This window comes from Rousettus aegyptiacus, unplaced genomic scaffold, assembly GCF_014176215.1.
Source record: "Rousettus aegyptiacus isolate mRouAeg1 unplaced genomic scaffold, mRouAeg1.p scaffold_m13_p_10, whole genome shotgun sequence".
Lineage (NCBI taxonomy): Eukaryota > Metazoa > Chordata > Mammalia > Chiroptera > Pteropodidae > Rousettus > Rousettus aegyptiacus.
Genome location: NW_023416285.1, coordinates 88,803,231 through 88,824,012, shown reverse-complemented (window position 1 = coordinate 88,824,012; position 20,782 = coordinate 88,803,231). Strand labels below are relative to the sequence as shown.

At 42.6% G+C, this 20,782-nt stretch overlaps 1 protein-coding gene across 6 annotated transcripts in view; it reads left to right on the top strand.

Moving 5' to 3' along the window:
• The first annotated feature begins 370 nt into the window (after positions 1-370).
• CACNB2 (calcium voltage-gated channel auxiliary subunit beta 2) overlaps positions 371-20,782 on the top strand; it is a 315,479-nt gene continuing 295,067 nt past the window's right edge. For 3 of the 6 annotated variants that reach the window (XM_016150616.2, XM_016150612.2, XM_016150605.2), the window contains exons 1-2: positions 865-989; positions 9,671-9,763. In XM_016150616.2, the coding sequence (XP_016006102.2) occupies positions 954-989; positions 9,671-9,763 (129 nt within the window). In that variant the 5' untranslated portion in view covers positions 865-953. Of the gene's footprint in view, positions 552-864; positions 990-9,670; positions 9,764-20,782 lie in introns of those variants that run through there. The other 3 variants (XM_016150615.2, XM_016150606.2, XM_016150604.2) reach the window with 3 other exon arrangements.

Below are 20,782 nucleotides of genomic sequence, written 5' to 3'. Positions count from 1 at the left end.
AGCGCCGAGCGGCGCAGCCCGAGCAAGGCAGCTCCGCGGCGCCAGGCCGCGCTTTCGTGGCTTTGAAAACTTTCCAGCGCGCGTGCCACGGCGACGCGCAGCGGCCGGGCGGGACCCACGCGGCCTGCGCCTCCCGCGGGGAACTTTTCGGCTTCTCGGGCCGCGTCGCTCTGGCTTCGCGATGCGCCTCCCCCTGGGCTCGCGCGGCGCCAGCTCCCTCCCTCTCGGCGAGGACCTGGCCCGCGCCGCCGCTGCGCGCTCGCTCTCCCCGGCCCCCTCCAGGCGCCCCCGCCTGTCCCGTCGCTTTTCCCGATGGCCCGGCCCAGCCCCGCGCGCTGACGGCCGGCGCGCGCGGCACCGCCGGGAGGGGCGGAGGGGACCTGCCACGAGGGGCCCGGAGGCTGCCTGGAGCCGACTTTTCGCCAATGGTCCAGAGCGATATGTCCAAGTCGCCTCCCACAGCGGCGGCGGCGGCGGCGGCGGCGCAGGAGCTCCCGATGCAAGTGCTGGAGAACGCGGCGCCCGCGGGGGCGCTCGCCGCGGCCGCACAGGTAGCGCCAGCGCCGCGCCTGCTCCCCTCTTTGTGAGGCGCCGGGGCGCGGACCGCCTGCGCGCCCCGCGCCGCCTCCGCCGCGCCCGCTCGCCGCGCCGCTCCCTCCCGCCGGGGTCGCCGCCGCCGCCGCCGCCTTCCCGCCCTCGCCCGCCCGCTCTCCTCTCCTGGCCTCAGTGACCCTGCCGCCCCTGCTCGCCTTGCCCTGGCTCTTCTCCGGCTTCCATTATTTTATTTTATTTTATTTTTTTTCTTGCTTCTGAAAAACCGGTGTGAAGGGGCTGGGGCGACCCCCCCCCCGCGCGCCCCCGGGCTCCCAAGGCTGCCCCCCACCCCCACCCCACCCCAGGCTCCTCCGGTCCGCCCTCTCTCGCCCCTTCCCGGGAGAGGCACATGGAGAGACATGAACCAGGCGAGCGGACTGGACCTGCTCAAGATCGTGAGTCCTGGGGGGGGCGGGAGGGGCTCCGCTTCCCGCAGCTCCCACGCGGACCCTCCGGATGCGCGCCGAGCCGGGGTGGGGGTCGGGGTGGGCCCGCGTCTCCCCGCATCAGCCCTGCCGCCTTCCGCACCTGGGTATTACGCCGCCTTGACAGCTCCGCTCCCCACTCCCTGCACTTGCCCAGGTTTGCCTGAACCCCTCGTTCCTTTCCGTTAAGAAAGCAAGCTAGGAACGTGAAAGTTTTTATTTTTCCCGTTCCCCGGAAAGGCTAGCCGTTTCAGAGAGCTCCAGGACCACCTTTTTTCTCCGATAAGTATTAGTGTTTTCTGGAAAAAAAAAAAAAAAAAAAAAACAACTCCAGTTTGCTGCTGTTGTGAAAGAGGAGATGTCAGTTGTAGGCGCTGGGCAATGAGAAGGTGGCTTTTACGTAAGGCTTTGGCAGGTACGGTGTAGATTACAGACACCTCAGGTCTCAGCGGTGGCAAGGAGCCTCTCAACTTTTATCCCAGCAGGGAAATGACTTAAGACTCCCAGCTGTGGGCCGCTTGGTGAGTGATGTATGTGAAAGGGTTAGGGTTACGTTTTAAGCATCTTTTCGGAGAAAAGTCTCTTCTCTGCTTATCCTGTTGATTTCAGGCCTCCATTTGCTAGATTGGAAATTGTGGCAAGATCATATATTTTTCTACTTATGTGAAGTCTATGATTTATATATTTTATATTTACATAGGCTCAAGAGAGAAAGTGTTAGAGTGTTATTTACTGTAGCAATGGGGAGGGGGCAGGAGTGCGAGATGTAATTAGAGTTACAAATGTTTTGTTGTTACTGTGGTTTTGGAAGGTGGTGCCCATTGACTGCTCCAGATATTTTGATTCTGTTAATGATGGTTCCAGTGTCATGATGGGGGGGGGGGGAGGCTTTTTCGAACTTTCTTTTACCACTGGGAAACACACTGCTAAATTAAAACACATAACTCACTTTGATTTGAGATAGAGGAAGCATACAGAAACCAAGAACTTGTGTCGTCAGAAATCCATTTCCTCCATAGCAGTAAGACAGGTAGTTATTTGGCTGTACAACCAGAGCGGGGACATGTAACTAACCACCTACCTTAACATGTAGCTTCAGCCAGATGAACTGAATTCTTTCTAACGCATACCACGCTAGTTTGAGACTTCTGATTTTATCTAGTCACTTACTGGGTTAGATGAGAATGAGAAATCTCTCCTCAGAGACCTCCAAGATGGTTATTCTAGGATGACGGTCTTGAATATTGATAGAGGAGGAAAGAACTTTTAGACCTTTTTTTCCTCTTTGATCTTCCTTCGGGGATTTTAAAAAGAGGTTTTTATTCTTATGATAAAAATAGAGTTCCTGAATTTCTGGAGATCAAAGTCAGGGCTGACGGAAAGCATGACCGCATTCAGATAAGAGATCATTTATTTAGTGATTTATGTAGTTAAACGTAAGTCAACAGATATTCATTGTACAGTTGCAACATGGAAATGATTCAGATGTGAGAGGACACAATTTCTGCCTTTGAAAGAACTTACATTCCAGTAGCTGCAAGTGTGACAAAATGTGGGATGCTCCTCAGGCATGGGGACTGTGGGAGAAGTCCTGAATCCAAAATGATTTTCAAGGAGTAAAGATCACAAATATTCTGTGCGGAGCAATCGCTAAGGGTTTTATAGAAGAGGTGGCATTTGAGAAGAGACTTGAGGGTGGCTCAGATGTCAACAGAGATTTGCAGAGAAGTGGTGGGGAGCTAATGACCATACAGGAAGCAAAGTCACCGAAATTAGAGGTCTTAAAGTAGACATTTGAGATCCCTAGTTCGAAAAGGGCGTGGAAAGGTACAGATTAGGCAGAGAGGTAGGCATAAGGTTGACAAGGCAATTCAAGGCCACATCTTGGAGGGTTCGAACAGTGCAGCGTATTAAACAATAGAGAACCATGGGTGGAGTTCAACAGAGGAGCCGTAACAGCTCATTCCTAAGAGTCACCTCTCCAGGCTGAAGGCTCTGTAGGAGAATTTGGAGTCTGAGGAATCCAGTGGTGGAGCTGCCAGAAGGGGGACCGATAGAACAGTTTGGACACCAAATAATAGGCCTACACTAGAGAAAGAGAAAAGATAATGGGTGTGAGAGATCTATGCATGAGACATTGCAGAGACTCAGTCCACAGGAATTGGCAAGCTTTGGTATAGATACGTGGAGAAAGGAAGGAATGATGTTATAAGCAGGTGAGAGGATATACATTCAGCTGCATCAGCATCCACTTCTTTGCTTTCCCTACCTTCCAAAAAATGAAAGCAATCTTCCTTGAATTGTGTTCATATCATGTCCATTATTTGAGGGGAAACGTCGCTTTGTTTATTTTTTTATCTAATAAATTACGGCATCGTGCGGTGGTGAACACTTGGCAAAGGCATCTTTTCTGTCTCTGGGCAGGACGGGCCAGCAGTAAAACTGACCAAGGAAGGGTGCCGTCTCAGGAGCATGCCCCTTTTTTGTGACACTGAGTAATGGTAATTCTACTTAGAAATGGAATTTTCATTTGCAGTGGTACCTCCAAGCCATCATTGGTTTTAAAATCCTTTCTGCTTTACCTCTGGATTATATTGCAAGTTCTGTATGAACAAAGCAGAAGACATAGATTCAGACTCTGTTCATTTTTCCTGTTCTATGTCAATAATCCTGCCGGGGAGGGGGAAACTTCATACATTTCAATGCCTTCCCTCCCGCACACTGTCATAAACAAAGGGATATATGCTTCACAGGAGAAGCAAGAGCAGTGAGATTTGCTTACATCAGAACTTTCAAGACCTTGAAGTGAGAGCACCCTCTTGGAAGTTCTGATGTAAGCAAATTGCATGGATCGCTCTTTAGGTAACCTGTTATGTGGTTTCTCTGTGAACTTGGACGCAGTCTCCCTTCAAAGTCAAGGCACTAATTTAGGACTCTCCCTCCCCAAAGCTTTAAATATGTACTGTCCACTACGGCAGCCACTAACCACATGTGGCTGCTTCTGAGCACTTGAATTGTGGCTAATCGGAACTAAAAAGTGCTATAAATGTAAAATACACATCAGTCTTCAGAGACTTATTATGAAATAAGGAATATTCAACATCTTGTTAGTAATTTTTATATGATTACATGTTGCAATGATAATATTTTTGATATATTGAGTTAAATAAAATACGTTATCAATATTAATGTCACCAGTTGCCATTTACCTTTAAATATGGCTACTAAAAAATTTCAATTACGTATGTGGCTTGTAGTAATTAGATTTCTACTGGACAGCATTATTCTAAACTCTGGCACTGATAATTTTCTCGGGAGTTGAATCGATGGTGAGGAAGGTTGGTGGATGAATGCAGCAGGTAAGTGGGCTTGAGAATAGGATGTTGACTGGGGAGGAAGCACACGAGAAACAAGAGCGGTATCTTAGCACTCTAGGCTTCAAAGAGATCGTAAGCGGAACCTCCAGTCACACCTGAAAATGAACAGACAGTAACCAGCGGGCCTGTTTGTTTTGCACCTAGCAACAGGAGCCAGCTGGTTGCATCCCAGCTGAGTTTGCCAGATGCTTTTCAAGCATGCTGCAGTCATACAGCCTGGGAATGGCAACACCCTGAATCTGTAGCAAGGAGGTTTATCTAAAAAGAGCAGCAGCCATTCTCCCGTGGCTCTTGAACCATGCCGGTAGAATTTTCCAGAAACATTCTTAGGCCCAAGGTACAGCCTAGCCTCTTGCAGTCTTCAAACATAATGGTCACGGGGCCTGTGTTTTATGTTTTGCTAAAACCTTCACTGCAAACCCTCATCAGTTTTCTCTTGAATAGTAGTTTCGTTCTGATGTGGCACGGGAGACAGTTAAAGGCACAGCAGTCAGAACTTCTGAGTGTGTTTTACAATGTGAAATGTAGTATCTTACAATTTGAGTGATTTGAGGTTAAGTTAATCTCGTAGTTTCATGTTTTGTCTTTCTTTTTATATAAGGACTTAGTTTACCTGTTGTTGCACTTGATTCCTTGGAGTCCTACAGTGTGTAGTCTCGGGCTTTTCAAGAAACATGGAAGAGGGGGGTGGTGACATTCTTTCATTTTGTGACCGTGGGATGTATCTATATCTTGCAAGTGGTATACGGCATACACTTCCTTTCACAATTACAGGGAGTTGAAATTAATGATGACACTACTTTGAATACCTGGGTCTGTCTTGGAGTTCTTTCCAAGCCTGGCTGGAGGTAGATGGTGACAAGGGTCCCTGGCCTTCTCCCTCCCTTTCTGCCCCTGCATTTCCCCACTAGGCATTTCTCTGCTTCCTGGCTTCATTCCTCTTCCCATCTCTACCTGCCAGATGCCCAGAAGAGCTTTATACAGCCTCTTGATTTCTTTCTGCTTTTGTGTAAACTGATCATATAGAAAACAACTTATGTTTGTTTCTCTTTTTCTAGGGAGTTATACTTCTCTCCTGGAGACAGGTCTGACTTTCACCTTGTTTATACTAAGCTATCAGAGAATGAGATTTTATGTTTGATTCTTCTTATGGATAGTTTTGGCTTTGTTTGCTTTGGAACAGAAAATTAGGCAAGTCCTCAGGTCAAAGGGATAGACATCCAGCAATGTGAATCGCGAGGTATGAAATGAATTTCAGGCATTAGCATTTATGCTCATGGGGAGCAGTTTATAGATAGGCAGACTGTCACCATATCCATCAATCACAGAAGTGACATCATCCTTAAAGCTATCCCCAGGGGCTGCCAGGCCAACTTTGCATGTAGAGCAGGGCCGAAATCTCCACTTAACTGGCAACTTCTATAATTAACTACTACTGTCTACTTCAATCATAAGCAATTCGATTTCAATTACCTGTGAAAATGTGAGCATTTAGCTGCTGATTTTGAGACTACAGTTCACTTTAGAAAGGTTTTTTTTTTTTTTTGTATCAAAGTAGACATTCATTCACATGAAGGGGATATTAATGTCGTGATGAATGTTGGATATCTTTTTAATATGTCGTTTATTTATTTGTGTAAATTTCTTCATTGTTTTATAGTTTCTGAAAATTTACTTGGTTGACATTTCAGGAGAAGTAAAGGAATTTAAATATATAGTTTTCTTTTTCCTTTTTTGCTATGGTCACATAATTTGTTTTTATTAAGCTGAGTATTACTAAAAGGAAATAAATGGAAATTAGTGATTTTTCAGATTGTTCCAAGAAAGACTTAGGGTCTGCATGTGTCAGGGAGACTATTATGGGTTACACTTTGCTCTAGCCAACCCCCTTTTTTCTTACTCTTTTACTTCCTGAAAACTGTGAGACTCCGAGTGTTAACTGTTTCATATATCAGGTGCTCAAATATTGTGTTGCTGAAAGATATTTAGAAAACTATTGGTCCTAAAAGTAGTTTCATGTGAAGTAAGTAGCATCTTAACTAAAAAACTAGACTTCTTTTCCAAATTTAATCAACTAAATCTTTGAATACTTACTTAATCTTTCATGTATTTTTCCATTTCGGGGAGGTTGGGTGTTATTTTTCTTTTTTCTTCTTTTTTTCTTTTAATTCCTATAGGTGAAACACTCTAATCCTATTTTCAAAGACTTAGAGTAACCAAAAAACAAATTATTCCAGCAAGATGGACTTAATTTTAAATATGCACAAGATTAAAGGAAACTTCATTTTGTAATGGTGGTATAAATTTTCACTAACATTTTTTAAAGTACATAATAATGAACTATTAGTTTTCCAAAAGGTGCTTTAAGTTTTTTCCTGGATTCTGGATATTGTTATAAAAATAACTTGTCATTGAGTAGTCACTCTTTAGTTAAAAGTTTAAGAAAGGAGACTATGGAAGAGAAATTACTGCTGAAATTAGTGAAAGAACAGAATAGAGATATAATTAAGCATATCTATTTATTTTGGTTTTTAATAAATATGACTTATAATGAATAGAGATATGCTCTAACACTACTTTGTCATGAACAAGTTAATACTTTGAATAAATCATCTCTCATAAATTTAAGTGATTGAAGGACGATATATTTTTCTCAAAACCATCACCAGTTTGCAAGTGATTCAGCGTGCCATTGTGTTTTTTTTTTCAGTATACAAACTGTGTCTTAGTTGAAATCTGTAATAATCCAGTGCAAACACATTGCATAGGTAGCTAACTACACCTGAAATAGTGTTTATGAACAGTATTCCCAGGGGCCTAGAAAAATGGATGTGATTTTTAAAATGTATTTAATTTCTTGCAGAGAACTGCAGCCTCCCTTGGGACTGAATGTCTTAAATATTGTGTGGTTCTCACAGAGCCTGTTGTGCAATTGTGAATAGCCCCGAAAAAGCTTACACACCCAAGCAGCTGACTAGTAAAATGTACTTATCATTAAAAATCTGAAACAAATGGCAATGGCAATTTCAAAGATACTCTTTCCACCCATTTCAAAGTGGTACTGAAAAGACACATGATAATGGGATGGGATTAGATTTTGTCCTAGTGCTCAAAGATGATTTATGCTCCTCATGAAAGTAGATCGTGTATTTAACATAGCTTTGCCCCCACCCCAAAAAGGAACATGTTAGGTCCGAAAATGCTTTCAGGGTCATAAGCGTTTTTCCATATGGAATAATGTAAAGGCTTTTTTTTTTTTTTTAAAGGAAATTTTCATACTTTATTTTAGTGTTCTTAGGCTTTGGAAGACACTTCGGTCCCAGTCTTTACATAATAATTGGAACAGGAAGAATGTTGTTGAAAGAATGTTATTTTTCAACAGTTTACCGAATAATGTTTATGCAAGTAAGAAGAATAAGCTGTTAGGTGAAGAGAAACTTGTATAATACATTTTGAAAGCCCAGTCTAGATGATCTTTTCCTTTTACGAAGTTGAGAGTTAATTAAATGCCATGGAAACACATTTGTATTATATAAATCCCTTAGATACTTGGAAGGGAACAAATATATTTAAGGACATTTTTTGTTGTTGTTTTTAGGATTATACCACCCTCTCACTTTAGACTGCAAATGCATCTCAATTACCCATAACACAAATGTTTGTACTGTAATGGATTTCAGCTTGCCTAAGTGCCACGTATATTATGGTTTATAAGATATTTCCATTTTAATGAAAACCATCTCAGTATGCAGAATGCAGCAAAGTAGCATTTTCAAAACCTGAACGTGGTGATTTTGAAAAAGTAAATTTTGTGAATTCCGACAATCTAATGAAGTCTCTGTGAGCCTAATCATTCTAAATGTATTACATACTTTAGCCTAATTTCCCCCCACCCTTCCAGCCCTAATGTGGTGTGATTAAGTATATCTATTTATTTTGGCTTTTAATAAATACAATCTATAATGACCAGGGATTTGCTATAAGACTACTAAGGCATGAACAAGTTAATATTTTGAATAATATATTTGTACCATGTGCTAGGTCTTATATACTAAATGCTATGAAATACACTATTTTATTTAATACTTTACTCTGCAAGGTAAGCATTAATATTCCCATTTTAAGGAGGAGAAGACTCATGGTTGGAGAGGTTAGAAAATTTGTTCAGGGTTTGCTGCAGTAGGATCCCAACCTGTGTGCATTTAACTGTAAAGCTCAGCGGTGAGCTATTTTTCACTTATATTTTAATGTTCGATATTCACATTCATTTTACGTGTGCCTAGAACTAAACATCAATTGATGCATAGTTTATTCTTAGCACATCTGGTGTAAACTGTAGATAGAGTTAGTAAAAGCCAGTTGTAGATGTTTGTTTGGCCTAATCCTATTAATAAAACAAATTGTCTAACCTTTAACATCCTGTTCTTAACCGCTTATTTTTTCATGTTTTACATTAGTCCATAAAATTTATTTGCCTTTTTAGCGAAATCACTAAGTTGTTAAAAAGCAAGATTTCCACACCACATTACAACCACGGGCCAGAACGTTTTATAAAGTATGCCAATTTCATGGAAGTCACCACCCCTTAGCTAGCTTTCTCACCATCTCTCGAAGCGGTCTCTACATCCACGCAGTTAAACGAGGAGCTGGCTCCATGCTGCTTCATTCGTGCGCCATCTAGACCTACCTTTCTGTGTAAATTTGAAGGTAATCGGACTTCATGTTGCAAAGTGCGCTTCAGCTACCATAGGCAGGACCCATCCCATAATATGTGATGACCCGTGGAATTACACATTAAAACGTGAGAAGAAGCAAATAAAATGGATGCTCGGCGCTGCTGGATGCCGGTCTTTCATCATGCACGAATCTGTTACGTTGACAATCTATTGTCAGCCCGTTGACAGGTCGCTTTTCCTGTCACTGCTGCTGCCTGAGTCCCTCCTGCACGCGAAAGCTTATTTTTCGATGCTTCATCTTTAGTGTATTTCGCCTCTCGACCACAGATATGCTAACAACAGCATTAATTGTTCTAAGTATTAAGTGCTCATTATTCAATTGTTAACCGTTTCTAGAAACGTCTTCTCCATATACACACGCCGATTTGAAATAGATATTTGCGATTTCTCCAGTAGTAACTTTTTAATAATGCCCAGAGGATGGCAATTCACTCCTTATTTTGGTCTTTGACATTTTCTAGAACTAGGCCTGGGCTCCTGTGAGAGGGTCTAACAATAAATAATCTCACTTTCTTCTTCTTTGTTTTCCCTTTTTCAGTCATATGGAAAAGGAGCTCGGAGGAAAAACAGATTTAAAGGATCCGATGGGAGCACGTCATCTGACACTACCTCAAATAGTTTTGTCCGTCAGGTAAGGGGGCTCTTAAATTCATGGTCTGAGAAGTATATTCGAATGAATTTAGGTTGTGTTTTTTTTTTTTTTTTTTAAAAAGGTCATTTTACACTGTCATCTTTAAGATTGATACAGGATTATTGTGTTTGGAGTGAAAAGTGCACCGTTTCATGTCACGATTAAAATGTTTAAATTTTAAGCGAGACCGTGAGTAATAATTACGCTCTTTCCTGGCAAGTTGGGGAAGGAAGTGGAAGCTTCCCAACAAAGGATTTCTTCATAACAGAATGAGTGAGTTCTACCAGAGATGATTACAGGTTTTGGAGGTATTTTTCCAGGGCCGGGGCAGGCAGTGGGTCTCCATACCACCGTCTGTGTGAAGTTGGGATAATGAGAAGCACTTGGGTTACAGGGCGAAGAACTTGGGCAGCCAGATCTCCGAGGGTAATAGCCTCCAGGTGGAGCCTAAGGTCCCATCAGGTGTAGGTGAGCGCATCTCCTCATCAACACTTCTCGGTGGAGAGGAAATTCGGGAGGAGAGTCCTAGAGAGAGCCTGCTTTCCTGGCTGAAAGACCCCCAGGTTCTGGTTGCCACTCATAAATAATCTCGAGTTGGTGAGAGCTCGCTCCCCAAATAGCAGTTGCCAACTGGAAAAGCGTCTCCATTTCTTTTGGGAAGACAGCGACTTCCCCCCACCCCAACCCCCCACGCCCGGTCCTGTTTCCTGTGTTCCTTTCCCCACGTTTCTCCTCCGCTGTTAATTGGCAGCAGTTGAGCCTGAACTTGTTCACCTGCTGCATCCGTGGGGGTTTTTAGGCTTGGCTGGTTGCTGTCTCCTTACTCTGCTTTCCCGATGCAGTCGGAGGAGGATCCGTCTCCGGCCACTAGTTCCCCGCTAGCAATCTCAAGTGCACCAAAGGTATGTCTGAATACTTTATAGGCACCTGGAGAAGTTCTGGTTCTGGCCTGTGCCAGTTGGGAATTGTTTCAGTTTCCTGAAAAGGAGTTGGTTAAGAAGGAGCAGAGTTTTTCTTTCCTTTCTCTCTTTTTATTTTATTGCTAAGAAACATTTAGAAAGAAATAAAGGAAGTTGAAGCCAAGTGAGGCCCAGCCCTGAAGCTATGTTCTAATGGCGTCGGAGATGCTGGAATGGGTGGGTGTAAGAGCTGCCGAAGGTGTGTGCTTTGGCCTGGTGTCACTGCGGGCACAATTCCAGCATTGTGGTCCTGTGTGCGAGTGTGAAGGGCCTTGAGGGGCGGTGACTTAGGTGAGTCTGTTAAAGGAAAGTTACCTAAGTCCTTTTCCATTTCAAGCATCCATGTTTATTCCGCCTCTGGGACGAGGACATGAAACCTGGAGAGCTAGAATCCACCACTTTGTGCGGTCATCTCAGGGCTGAACATCAGGGAACCTGAAGCAGAAACGGCTAAGCTTCTTAGGATGGCTAGTAGCTGCAGCTCAGCTGCACAGAATGATGAGCAGCTTGTCGAAATTGCATGGGCAGAAATGCTCATACGTTTCAACTGAGCAAGATATTGGGAATAGAAGTGAACAGTAGAGAGCTCATTACTGCTCGTTTTAGCTCCGTAAAAAAAAAAAAGTCGTTTAAAGACAGTCTCCAGACCCCATTTTCCAATCGTGTCTTTGCTGTGAAGTCCCCTTTCATGGAGTTTTGAGAACTTACTTTCTAAGGCTAGGAGAGATTGCCACATTGCGTATAAGTGAACTGGATGTGTTTGCCCTCGTAACTTTCCTTCGTTGTCGCATTCTTGATGATGTATGTGAGATTCTGTGCTTAACACACAATTATAAATAACGGGCTACTTAACGTAAACGTAGATCTATATTGCCTGGACGTGTGAGCAAGTAAGAAGACAAAACTAAATAAATAACCTATCCTAAAGGCTGATTTCTGAATTTCGGTAAAATGAGTTGCTCGGCATGGCATGCATTTGAGCTAATGATGACAGGGGCATCAAGAACCTGGAAGTGCCAGCTTATTTCTGTCACAGAAGGAAAACCAGTGTCCTTGGCAAGGATGCTGAGTTAAACACCGTACTTCACTTTGAAATTTAGTCTCTATTCTGTTAAAACGGCCTTCGTATTCCGCTAACATTTGAAAATAGGCGAAAGCAACCATGGCATAGCTAAATAAGTAGAGTTTTGTCAGAGTATTTGCAGACGTGCATGGTAGGCATGTGTTAGAGTAAATAATTTGAAAGGACCCCTTTTAAATGTTTTCCCTTTATCGTAAGTCTTTTTTTTTTTTTTTTTTAACGAGTGATTCGTGTCCGTGCACCGGCTTACCTCAGAGACAGTGCAGGTTTGGTTGCACAGCGCCGCAGTAAAGCAAATCAGAACCTTTTTGCTGGGAGAGAGGGTCTTGCCTTCGATTTGTAAAAACGCAGTATCTGCGAGGCGGAACGAAGCAAAGCACAGGAAAATGAGGGACGCCCATAGTGCTTTCTGTTCTTGTTTCAACGCCCCCAGCTGAGGAAGACCCGTAGGAAGATCTCCACCAGTGTTGTTAGACTGCATGCATGCAAAGTTAGTCGTGGTCTTTCAACTTCCTTTATTCCTAGGGGCGTAGGATGTCTTTAGCATTATAAAGTTTCCCTAGGCATTGCAATTTAAAAGCGAACAAACAAGAAACCGAGGAGAACCCCCCCAAACAAATCAAAAACATCACGCCCTACTTCTTCCATCAAAAGTTGCTCAGACGCCCAGTTTCTGTCTTGCTTCCAGCGGGCTCTGCCACTCTTACTGGTAACGAGACGTAGGGAGTTTTTATTTTTTCCTTCCTCCCCTAAGAGTCAAAAGGCACTTTTTCGAATCTTGAAAGTCCCTTTTTTTTTTTTAACTTGTAAATGAAGTCAACCACCTGGAGCATCATGCTCTTCAGTGCCGAGGCCTGACCGAGGCTGCTGGGGCCCACGGATTGTCCTCTGTGGCGAATCCAGGTGCAGCCGGTGCCCATACAGCACCTGATCCCCATTAGACCTTTAGAAATGGGTTTGCGGTTCATTAGGGCTTTGCTTTGTGAACAGGTATGTTAATTTTGATTTATTAAGGGGCAGAAAGCGTTAAACAGGACTTCCAGGTCCCCCTAATTAGAATTAATGAAGATTATTGTTCAAACCAGTTATGTACTAAAAGCTGGTTAATACACAATGCTATGGTTATCTTAGATTTGTTGTGAAGGTAATTACGATGCCGAGATTGTCTTTGAGTCTAGTATAAACTCTTGGCACCCTGTGGCTCTGCGCTATGAACAGATACATCAGTAAGAGAACTTCATGTATCATGATAAACCTGGAAAAGCTGCCGTTCTTAAAACCCTTTGCATTTTGTGGCTCACGTAAATTTTGTCTATCAGGATAGTCAAGTTTCTGTATAATTTAGCTCTTTCCTCCTAACTTCATCGAATAAATAAGTAACTAAAAGCCCTGAGGTCTGTTGTCTGAAGAGGAGGGAATGAGAACGAGTAGTTTATCTGAGCACCAGACCCTCACCAAGTAAATTAACGTACTCTAAGACGAATAGGTGGATGGGAGTGACGAGGCCCGCCTGGCATTGCAGGCTAGAACATTCGTGCTGTTCTTTTTCAAGAGGTTGTGCAAGAACCGCTGTGTAAATTCTTTGGTCGTTCCAAGGTCGGGGAAAACTATGTACATCTGCAAACGAGCGCTGGTCATCACAGCTGAAGCAGCTCGCAGTGGGGCAGGCAGGGAGTGTCAGTGACCATGGGACCAGCACGGTTCTCTTCTCTTGTCTTTTTTTAAACATAGCTTCATCGTCTTAAAGACGTGCGTTCTCCCTGGCTACAGCTATGTACCTGGCAGTGGTCTTACGACGAAACCCCAGATGCTAAGGGGATTGCAGCCAGTTTGCTTTATTTCGATGATTCCCACAGCATGGCAACTTTCATTCTGAGCTCTGCTAGAGGCTCTGCCATGTATGTATGGCCAGGGCTCACAAACTGTTTCCCCGGAGGAGTTTTCTGGGTCGCCCTGTTGTACCAGCTGGTATCTTTGGTGCAGAAAGTCAAGCCTTCAGCATCGACAACTCTTTTCGGAATTCTCGAATGCCATTGTTTCGGGGAAGAACTGTGCAACCGACCTGGGGTTTTGCTCACCATCCCACGTTGTGGCTCTAGCGAAGTAATCCTGTAGCTTCTAAGGGCTTCCAGAATACACATCGGAATGACAAAACGGAACGGACCGAATATTTAACAGAAGGCTGCACGACACTTTCAGAACACGGTATTCTAAACAAATCCCGTTGTCTTCCAGTACCATGTTCTTGGTGCAGCTTTTTGGACCGCTTCTTCGTTCAATTTGGCTTTAAATAAGAACGATTAATCATAGAGACACACAGTCTCTTTCTTGGTTTTTGTTTTGCAAAGACAGATTAAACTGTGATAATGATTATAGACTCCAGGCCTGCGTAGACTGGTCTGTTTAAGGTTGGATAAATCTTTCAGCCCTTCGATGCTGGCCCGTTGCCTTGTTATGCTGCATTCGTCACAAACACAACTATAAATAATAATGCAGTAGATTTATTGCCACTGATTTCCTGTGAATGTCTATCTTATTAGGCATTCGCTTAGATTTTGTGAATGGCAGAATGTTTCGAGACCTTTTAAGAACTCTTCTTAAATATATCAATACAAAAATGTATAGCTTTTCAGTAAAGAAGTCTCTTGCTCTTATAACATAAACTTATATACTACTAGGAGTATTTTTCTTTTAGGAGACCTATATACCTTAGAAAGTATTAAAACAAACTTTAGTTTTTGTACTTCAACATCATGAATTAGCTTTAAAATGCCTTTTTAAAATTAAGTTTTTGTGGGAGAACAGGAATATTATGTATGATTATACATAAAATCTTCCTTATTCTGAGATCGTTTTCATGTGTGTGCAGCACCTACCTAGAAACTAGGTTCGTTAAGGTCCCTACTTGTTTGTTTAAATGCATTTTGTGGATTGAGGCAGATTTTATCTTTGCATGTTTTCCCACTGACCTAAATATAACATTTTAAAACTCGGAATTATTTCTGCAGGTGTTCATAGTTCCCTGGACTCTCAGATATGTTTCAAATTATAATATATTTTGTACTTATGCCCCCTTTTCTCTCATTATTCATCTTCTGTTTGGACAATTCATGCAAAGTCTTAGAAGTTATGGACTGAATCAGCACCCGTAGATAAACTGAACATTTACAAGTGAGCTAATAGGAAGTAATTAGTATGACTGAGAAAATGGGGTTTCATTAAACACTGAATTTGTGAAAATATATATATTTCAGTTGACTCCTAAGCTGTTAGTACTGTCGGTGGACATCAGTTACTTAGCTTTAGGTTAATAATTCATGTGTCTCAAGTTTTCACGGGCATCATACCCAGGTGGAAGTCTGGTTGAACCAAAGTATATAATTTTTTCTTCCCTGTTCTCTTTTATAGTTATAAATAGTGTCACCTTCTCCCCTTACTGATTTGTTTCTGGAAATCTTCCCGTCTGATGATGATCAGATGCTAATGAAGTCCTTTTTGAGATGTTGGCTTATGCCTCAAAAATATTTGCTAAGAGTGAGTTCAACAAAGAGGTATTCCGGTGTTGCTCATCACGATTCCACATTCGTGACGAAGTGTCTGTGTTGATTACAAAGACCCGAGGTGGAGAAAAGGAACCGAGCTCCCCACCCCTGCCCTTGATCTTATCATGCTTCTTTTCATCATCTGCTTATTTTAGAGTTGGAGGATGACGGAGGGAAAAAAAAAAAAAAAAACAGGAAGATGATCACAGGAGGAGGGAAGAGGCTTCGTAGCATCTTCTATTGACTCATACGTGGGAAAATGTAGCTAAAGATCTTCAGGAAGTCTCTGTCCCCTGCCACCACCTCACCATCTGTGTCATCCCTGCAAACTGTCATCAAGTTTTAGAGAATCATCTTGGCTTAGTATATTTTCTTGTGTCCTTGGTGTATGTAGAAAAGTTCCGGCTTCCGTTCTTTCTTTTGCTTTATACCTGGTAACGGGAGAGCCTAGGGGACAGCTTGATCGTTTGGACTTCTGACAAGGACACTTTGTTTTCACTCAGCTTTTTCCTCCGCATCCTGTCTGAGAGGCTGGACATTGCGACCTCATCCGTTTTCCTTTCTTGGAAAGTAATATTTTTCTCTGAACCCAGGGGCTTTTTCATGTAGCTTACTCCTGTTCAGATGTTTACTCCTACGAAAAGATTTGTTGATTTCTCTTTGCTTTATTTTTTTATAAACAAGCCCCACAACCAAAACAAACAGGCAAACTTTTCATTCGAAAGGAAAATATTCGATTGCTAGAGCTGCTGTCGTGGAGGACCACAGACTGGGTAACTACACCAAAAAAAATGTTACTGTCTCAAAGTCCTAGAGGCTAAAAGTCTGGAGTCAGGGTGTTGGCGGTAAAGGGAGGCAGGTGTGTTCTGAGGCTGGTGGGGAAGGGCCTGGTCTCCCCCGCTCTCCTGGGCTTGTAAGTTACTCTCTTCACCTCCTGGTGGTGGTTTCTCAGATTTGTGTCTGTCTACATTTTTTTATAAGGACACCAGTCATATAAGATCAGGGCCCATCTTAACGACCTCATTTAATTTAATTACCTCTATAAAAACCCTGTCTCCAAATTAAGTGAGATCCTAAGGTACTGGGGGGTTAGAGCCTCAATATAAATTTTTTTTTTTGGGGGGGGGGACACAAATCAACCTATAACAGATGGTGCCTCTGTTGTATTTACTTTGCATATAATTTTTTTCTTATGCCATAAGGGTTTAGATGAAGATAGACTTAAATTAAAAAGCATTGACCCCAAAACCAGCATATATCTGAAAGACAGAAAAATATCTTTTGCCAGAATATGAAAGGAATAAAGTGTACTTTCTGCACATGTGTCAATATGATTCATACAGAAATAAAATTACTTCATGAATTTCTTGTCATTAACCTAATATGCTCAACTAATATCTTCATTATGAACTCATTTTAATTTTATTTATCATAACAATTTTTATTTAGATTATTCATTTTCTCCAAAGTGTAAAATCTTCTCCTAAGGCCTTTATAACTTGTACCCTAGGATATTTCAGAGGTTCATAAAATGTTTAAAAGACTCGGAACTTTTAAAGATTAAATCCATCAGTGTAACCCAGAATCCGGTTCATACTGTAGCATAATTTGTCTAGTGGACAGAATACATGTGAACCATTGCAACCTACAATAGACAGATTCTTTGCACTTGGTTTTATGACGGCCAGGAACACACACACACACACACATTTGTGCATTTACGTGTGTGTGAGTTTGTATTCTGTGACTTAGCTTTTCATCCTTTTCTGTGTTATATTTAAAAACAGCTACATTTACAAAAAATAATTACATGCCTAAATCACTGTACTTCAATATGTATCAAGATTTGAGCTACTATTTAAAACTTTCAAGCTGGCATTTCTCACAGTGAATTATTAACTCTGTTGAGTTCTTCCAGTTAGTACTTCAAGCTTAGAGACATTTAATACCAAGAAGAATCAGGAAATAAGATCCTCATGTTATCGTTCTCTCTGACGGTTGCAAGGAAGCTTGAAGCAAGGAGAAGAGCCATGGGGGAGGCGGGGGCGGGGCATAGGGAGGGTCAGAACACCCTGCTGTGTGTTAGCTACTTGTGTGTGTTGGGGGGGGGGGATCAAAGGTCATTCGTCATCTCTTGCTGACTCATTCAGTGGTGCTTACCAGTTCACCACAGTCAGGAACCGACAGAAGAACATTGTTTACTCTTTCCAGGGTCTTATTTCAAGTAACGTCTCTACGCAAAGCAGCCTGTGTTTAAGGAGTCCAGTAGAAATCTCTGTTTGAGGTTGGACAGTCCAGTGTGCTGTTAGCATCAGAGGGCCGGGCATGTGCGTTTTGGAAGCAGTTGCTAAGGTATTCTAATGCTCGTGATGAAGGACCATTACCTGGGGGCGGTTGGAAGGATCAGACCAGGTGTAAGCCAAGGTGCGAATAGAAAGCAGTTGAGCATTTATCCCAAGAATAATTTTAAATTTTATTTATTTTTTTCAATTACATTTTTTTAAGTAAAAATAAAACTGGAAATAGAAGTTGATGGTGTGTTCCTGGGGTGGCGGGGAGCCACGTGTGTGCATTCAGAGTGTGTGGAGAGGGACCGGCGATGGCGTTGGAAGGCACCCAGCCTTTGCCGTGGGGAGTTACGCAGCACCCTAGGGTGAAGAAAGGCGTGAAAGAATGCGCCGATGGGTCGGCTAGCCGGGAAGTCAGTAAAGGTGGTAGGAATAGCTAATGTTGAGTGAACGCCGATCCGTCGGCCACTCCAGTAAGCACTTCATTTCATCATTAACACAACTGATGATGGGGGGTGCTACAGTGTAAGAGGATGAACGGAGGCTCGGGTGGGTTAATGCGTTTGCTCAAGCTCATACACGTAAAAGTTCACGGCATTTATTGGACCAAATCGGTATACTTTAGGGAATGTTTACGTGTTTGTTGGTCAGTGAGAGACTTTAGACAACAACTATGCTAAACATCTGAGAAAAGTGGCCCTCTCTGGTCCTGGGTCACTAGGCCAAAGCCAGCGATGGTGATGGTAGGTGTAAGGCCACCTGAGTCAGGACCGGCGAAAGCTAGGCTGAGTCTTGGGTTCCAAGAACTGAGCTGGCCTCAGGCAGGGCTTCAGGGCCATTGAGGAATCGGGAGGGTCACTTGCTTAGTGTTAAGTATATATGAAGGAAGAGCTCGCAGTAAATGAGTGATGGTTATACAGGTGTGAATTGTACCACTCTTCAGATTTTTTTTTTTCCTACAGATTTGAAGTCTTTCACAATAAACAGGGTTAGGAGGAAGTGGCTGGGAGTGGGCAGCATGCTAGGTTATCCTAAGATAAAGGGCAGGAGCCCTGGACAGGGTTAGAAGGGAGGTACCTGGTACACATCTGCCCCATGCAGGAGCACAGGTAAGGAGTCACTGCACACACTCAGACACCTTAGGCCATGTCCTGCCTGCTTGTCCCTTCAGAGATGCTTCAGGTCCTGAAGGGATGTGTCAAGCAGAACTGGGAGGCACAAGCTGTGTTTTCTACCAGCCACCTTATTACAGACTTCTGCATTAAAAAAAAAAAAAATCTGTTAAGACTTAACAGACAAAATAAAAGCACATGCAGACCTAACATAAGTATGTTTTCCTCGGAGATGTCAAGCTGGAGAAGGTTAAAGGGCTTATGGTCCCCAAACAGCTGGTTATCTTAATATCCTAGTGCGGCTTTTTCAGTAGATTTATGCAAAGCCCTTTGAACTGGCGGTGCTGACTCACAGACTTTTTCCCGTTTTCCCTTGAGTAGAAGTAGTCATTAGCGGTCATATAAGTTGAAAATCAGCCATTCTCCCTCTGCCTCAGGCCATTTGTTTGACAGAGAGCAGTTGTTTGAGAAAATGAGGTTTTTTGGTTACTAAGAGACCCTGTCCTTTACCCTATCTAATTACCCACTTTGGGAAGAAGAACTGCTTAGTATGTGTTAGACAACTCTGCATGCTCATGGTCTTTAGGGGGATGTTTACAATATTTCCATAAAACAGGTCAAAACAGTTATACTGGCATTTGCCACAGTTTCTCTCTATTGCAGTTAATATTGGAAATATCGTGAGGGTGCGACACATATTATGAATGTAATAAGTTGTATTTTTAGTGTTTAAAAAAATAAGTGTGTGTAGTCTGATCTTCAAACTCAGTCGTTTCAGGCCCACACATAAGTATTTGGTCTTATTTATTCAATGCAGAAAAGTAACTCTGGATTCAGGATTTGAAGATGTCTGTACTTTATGATTAAACAATTTCCCCGACCATTTGTGTGTATATAAAAATTTCACTGGAAACAGACCAAGTGCACATGTACTTTCTGACTTTGATAGATGTTATTTCTCCTAAGTTCTCTTGACTGGTCCTCAATTACTTGTTCACTCATCCATTCATTTCTGCATTTATTCATCAACATGTGCAACGCCTTTGCCAGGCACTGGGCCAGATGAAGAATAAAATAACAAGGTTCTGCCCAGTTTTAAGATAAGTCCTGGGGATGTCATGTACAATTTGGTAACTGTAGTTAGCAATAGTGTATTGTATATTTAAAAGTTGCTAAGAGAATAGATCTTAAAAGCTTTTATCACAAAGAAAAGAAATTAGTAACTATGTATAGTGATGGATGTTAATGAGCCTTATCTTGGTCATTTCGCAATGTATACATGTATCCATGTATCAAATCATTAAGTTGTATACACCTCAAACTAATACTATGCTGTATGTCAACTAGATCTCAATTAAAAAAAAAAAAAAGGTTAAAGTCTTAACAGTGTTAGTGCTTTAAAGTTCATTGTGATGAGTTGTATAATGGGGTGGGGGGATGCAAAATGTGGGGAGTACACAGGAAAGGGACTGATGGGTTCTGCCAAGGGGAAGTAGAGGGGATGTGACAAGGAGGTTGTGTCTGAGCTGGACCTTGGTGGATGAGACGAAATGTCTGAGGGGAGGAAATGAGGAAGGGGCATGTGAGGCCAAGAGCACTCGTCCTGTACCAAGGCAGAAAGAGATTGAACGTGGCTCTTCCCTCTGCCTGGGTGGAGGCGAGATAAGGCCAAACAAGTGTTATTGCCTGAGATTGAAACAAGGAGAAAGAGTGTCGCTGGAGCTGTGTGCCCTATGATACCTGCGGTTCTTGTCACGACCACGTCTTTACCAGGTCCTGAATGAGCTGCTCGGGAAATACTCCATCTCAACAAACCCCAAACAAGGGTTTTCTCTCATAGCTCGCTCTCTGAGTGTGGGGCATTTTAAAGGACAGTATGTTTATTAACAAACACCATGTGCCTTTTTATTTCCCTGCAAACTGGTGTCAGATGGGTCATAGATGTTTAGATTTCTGTGCTTTGAAGAGATGTAGGTTTGTGGGTTGAAAATGTTGTGCTTTTAGGTTTTAGATCAGATGTGATGTATTGGGAAAGTT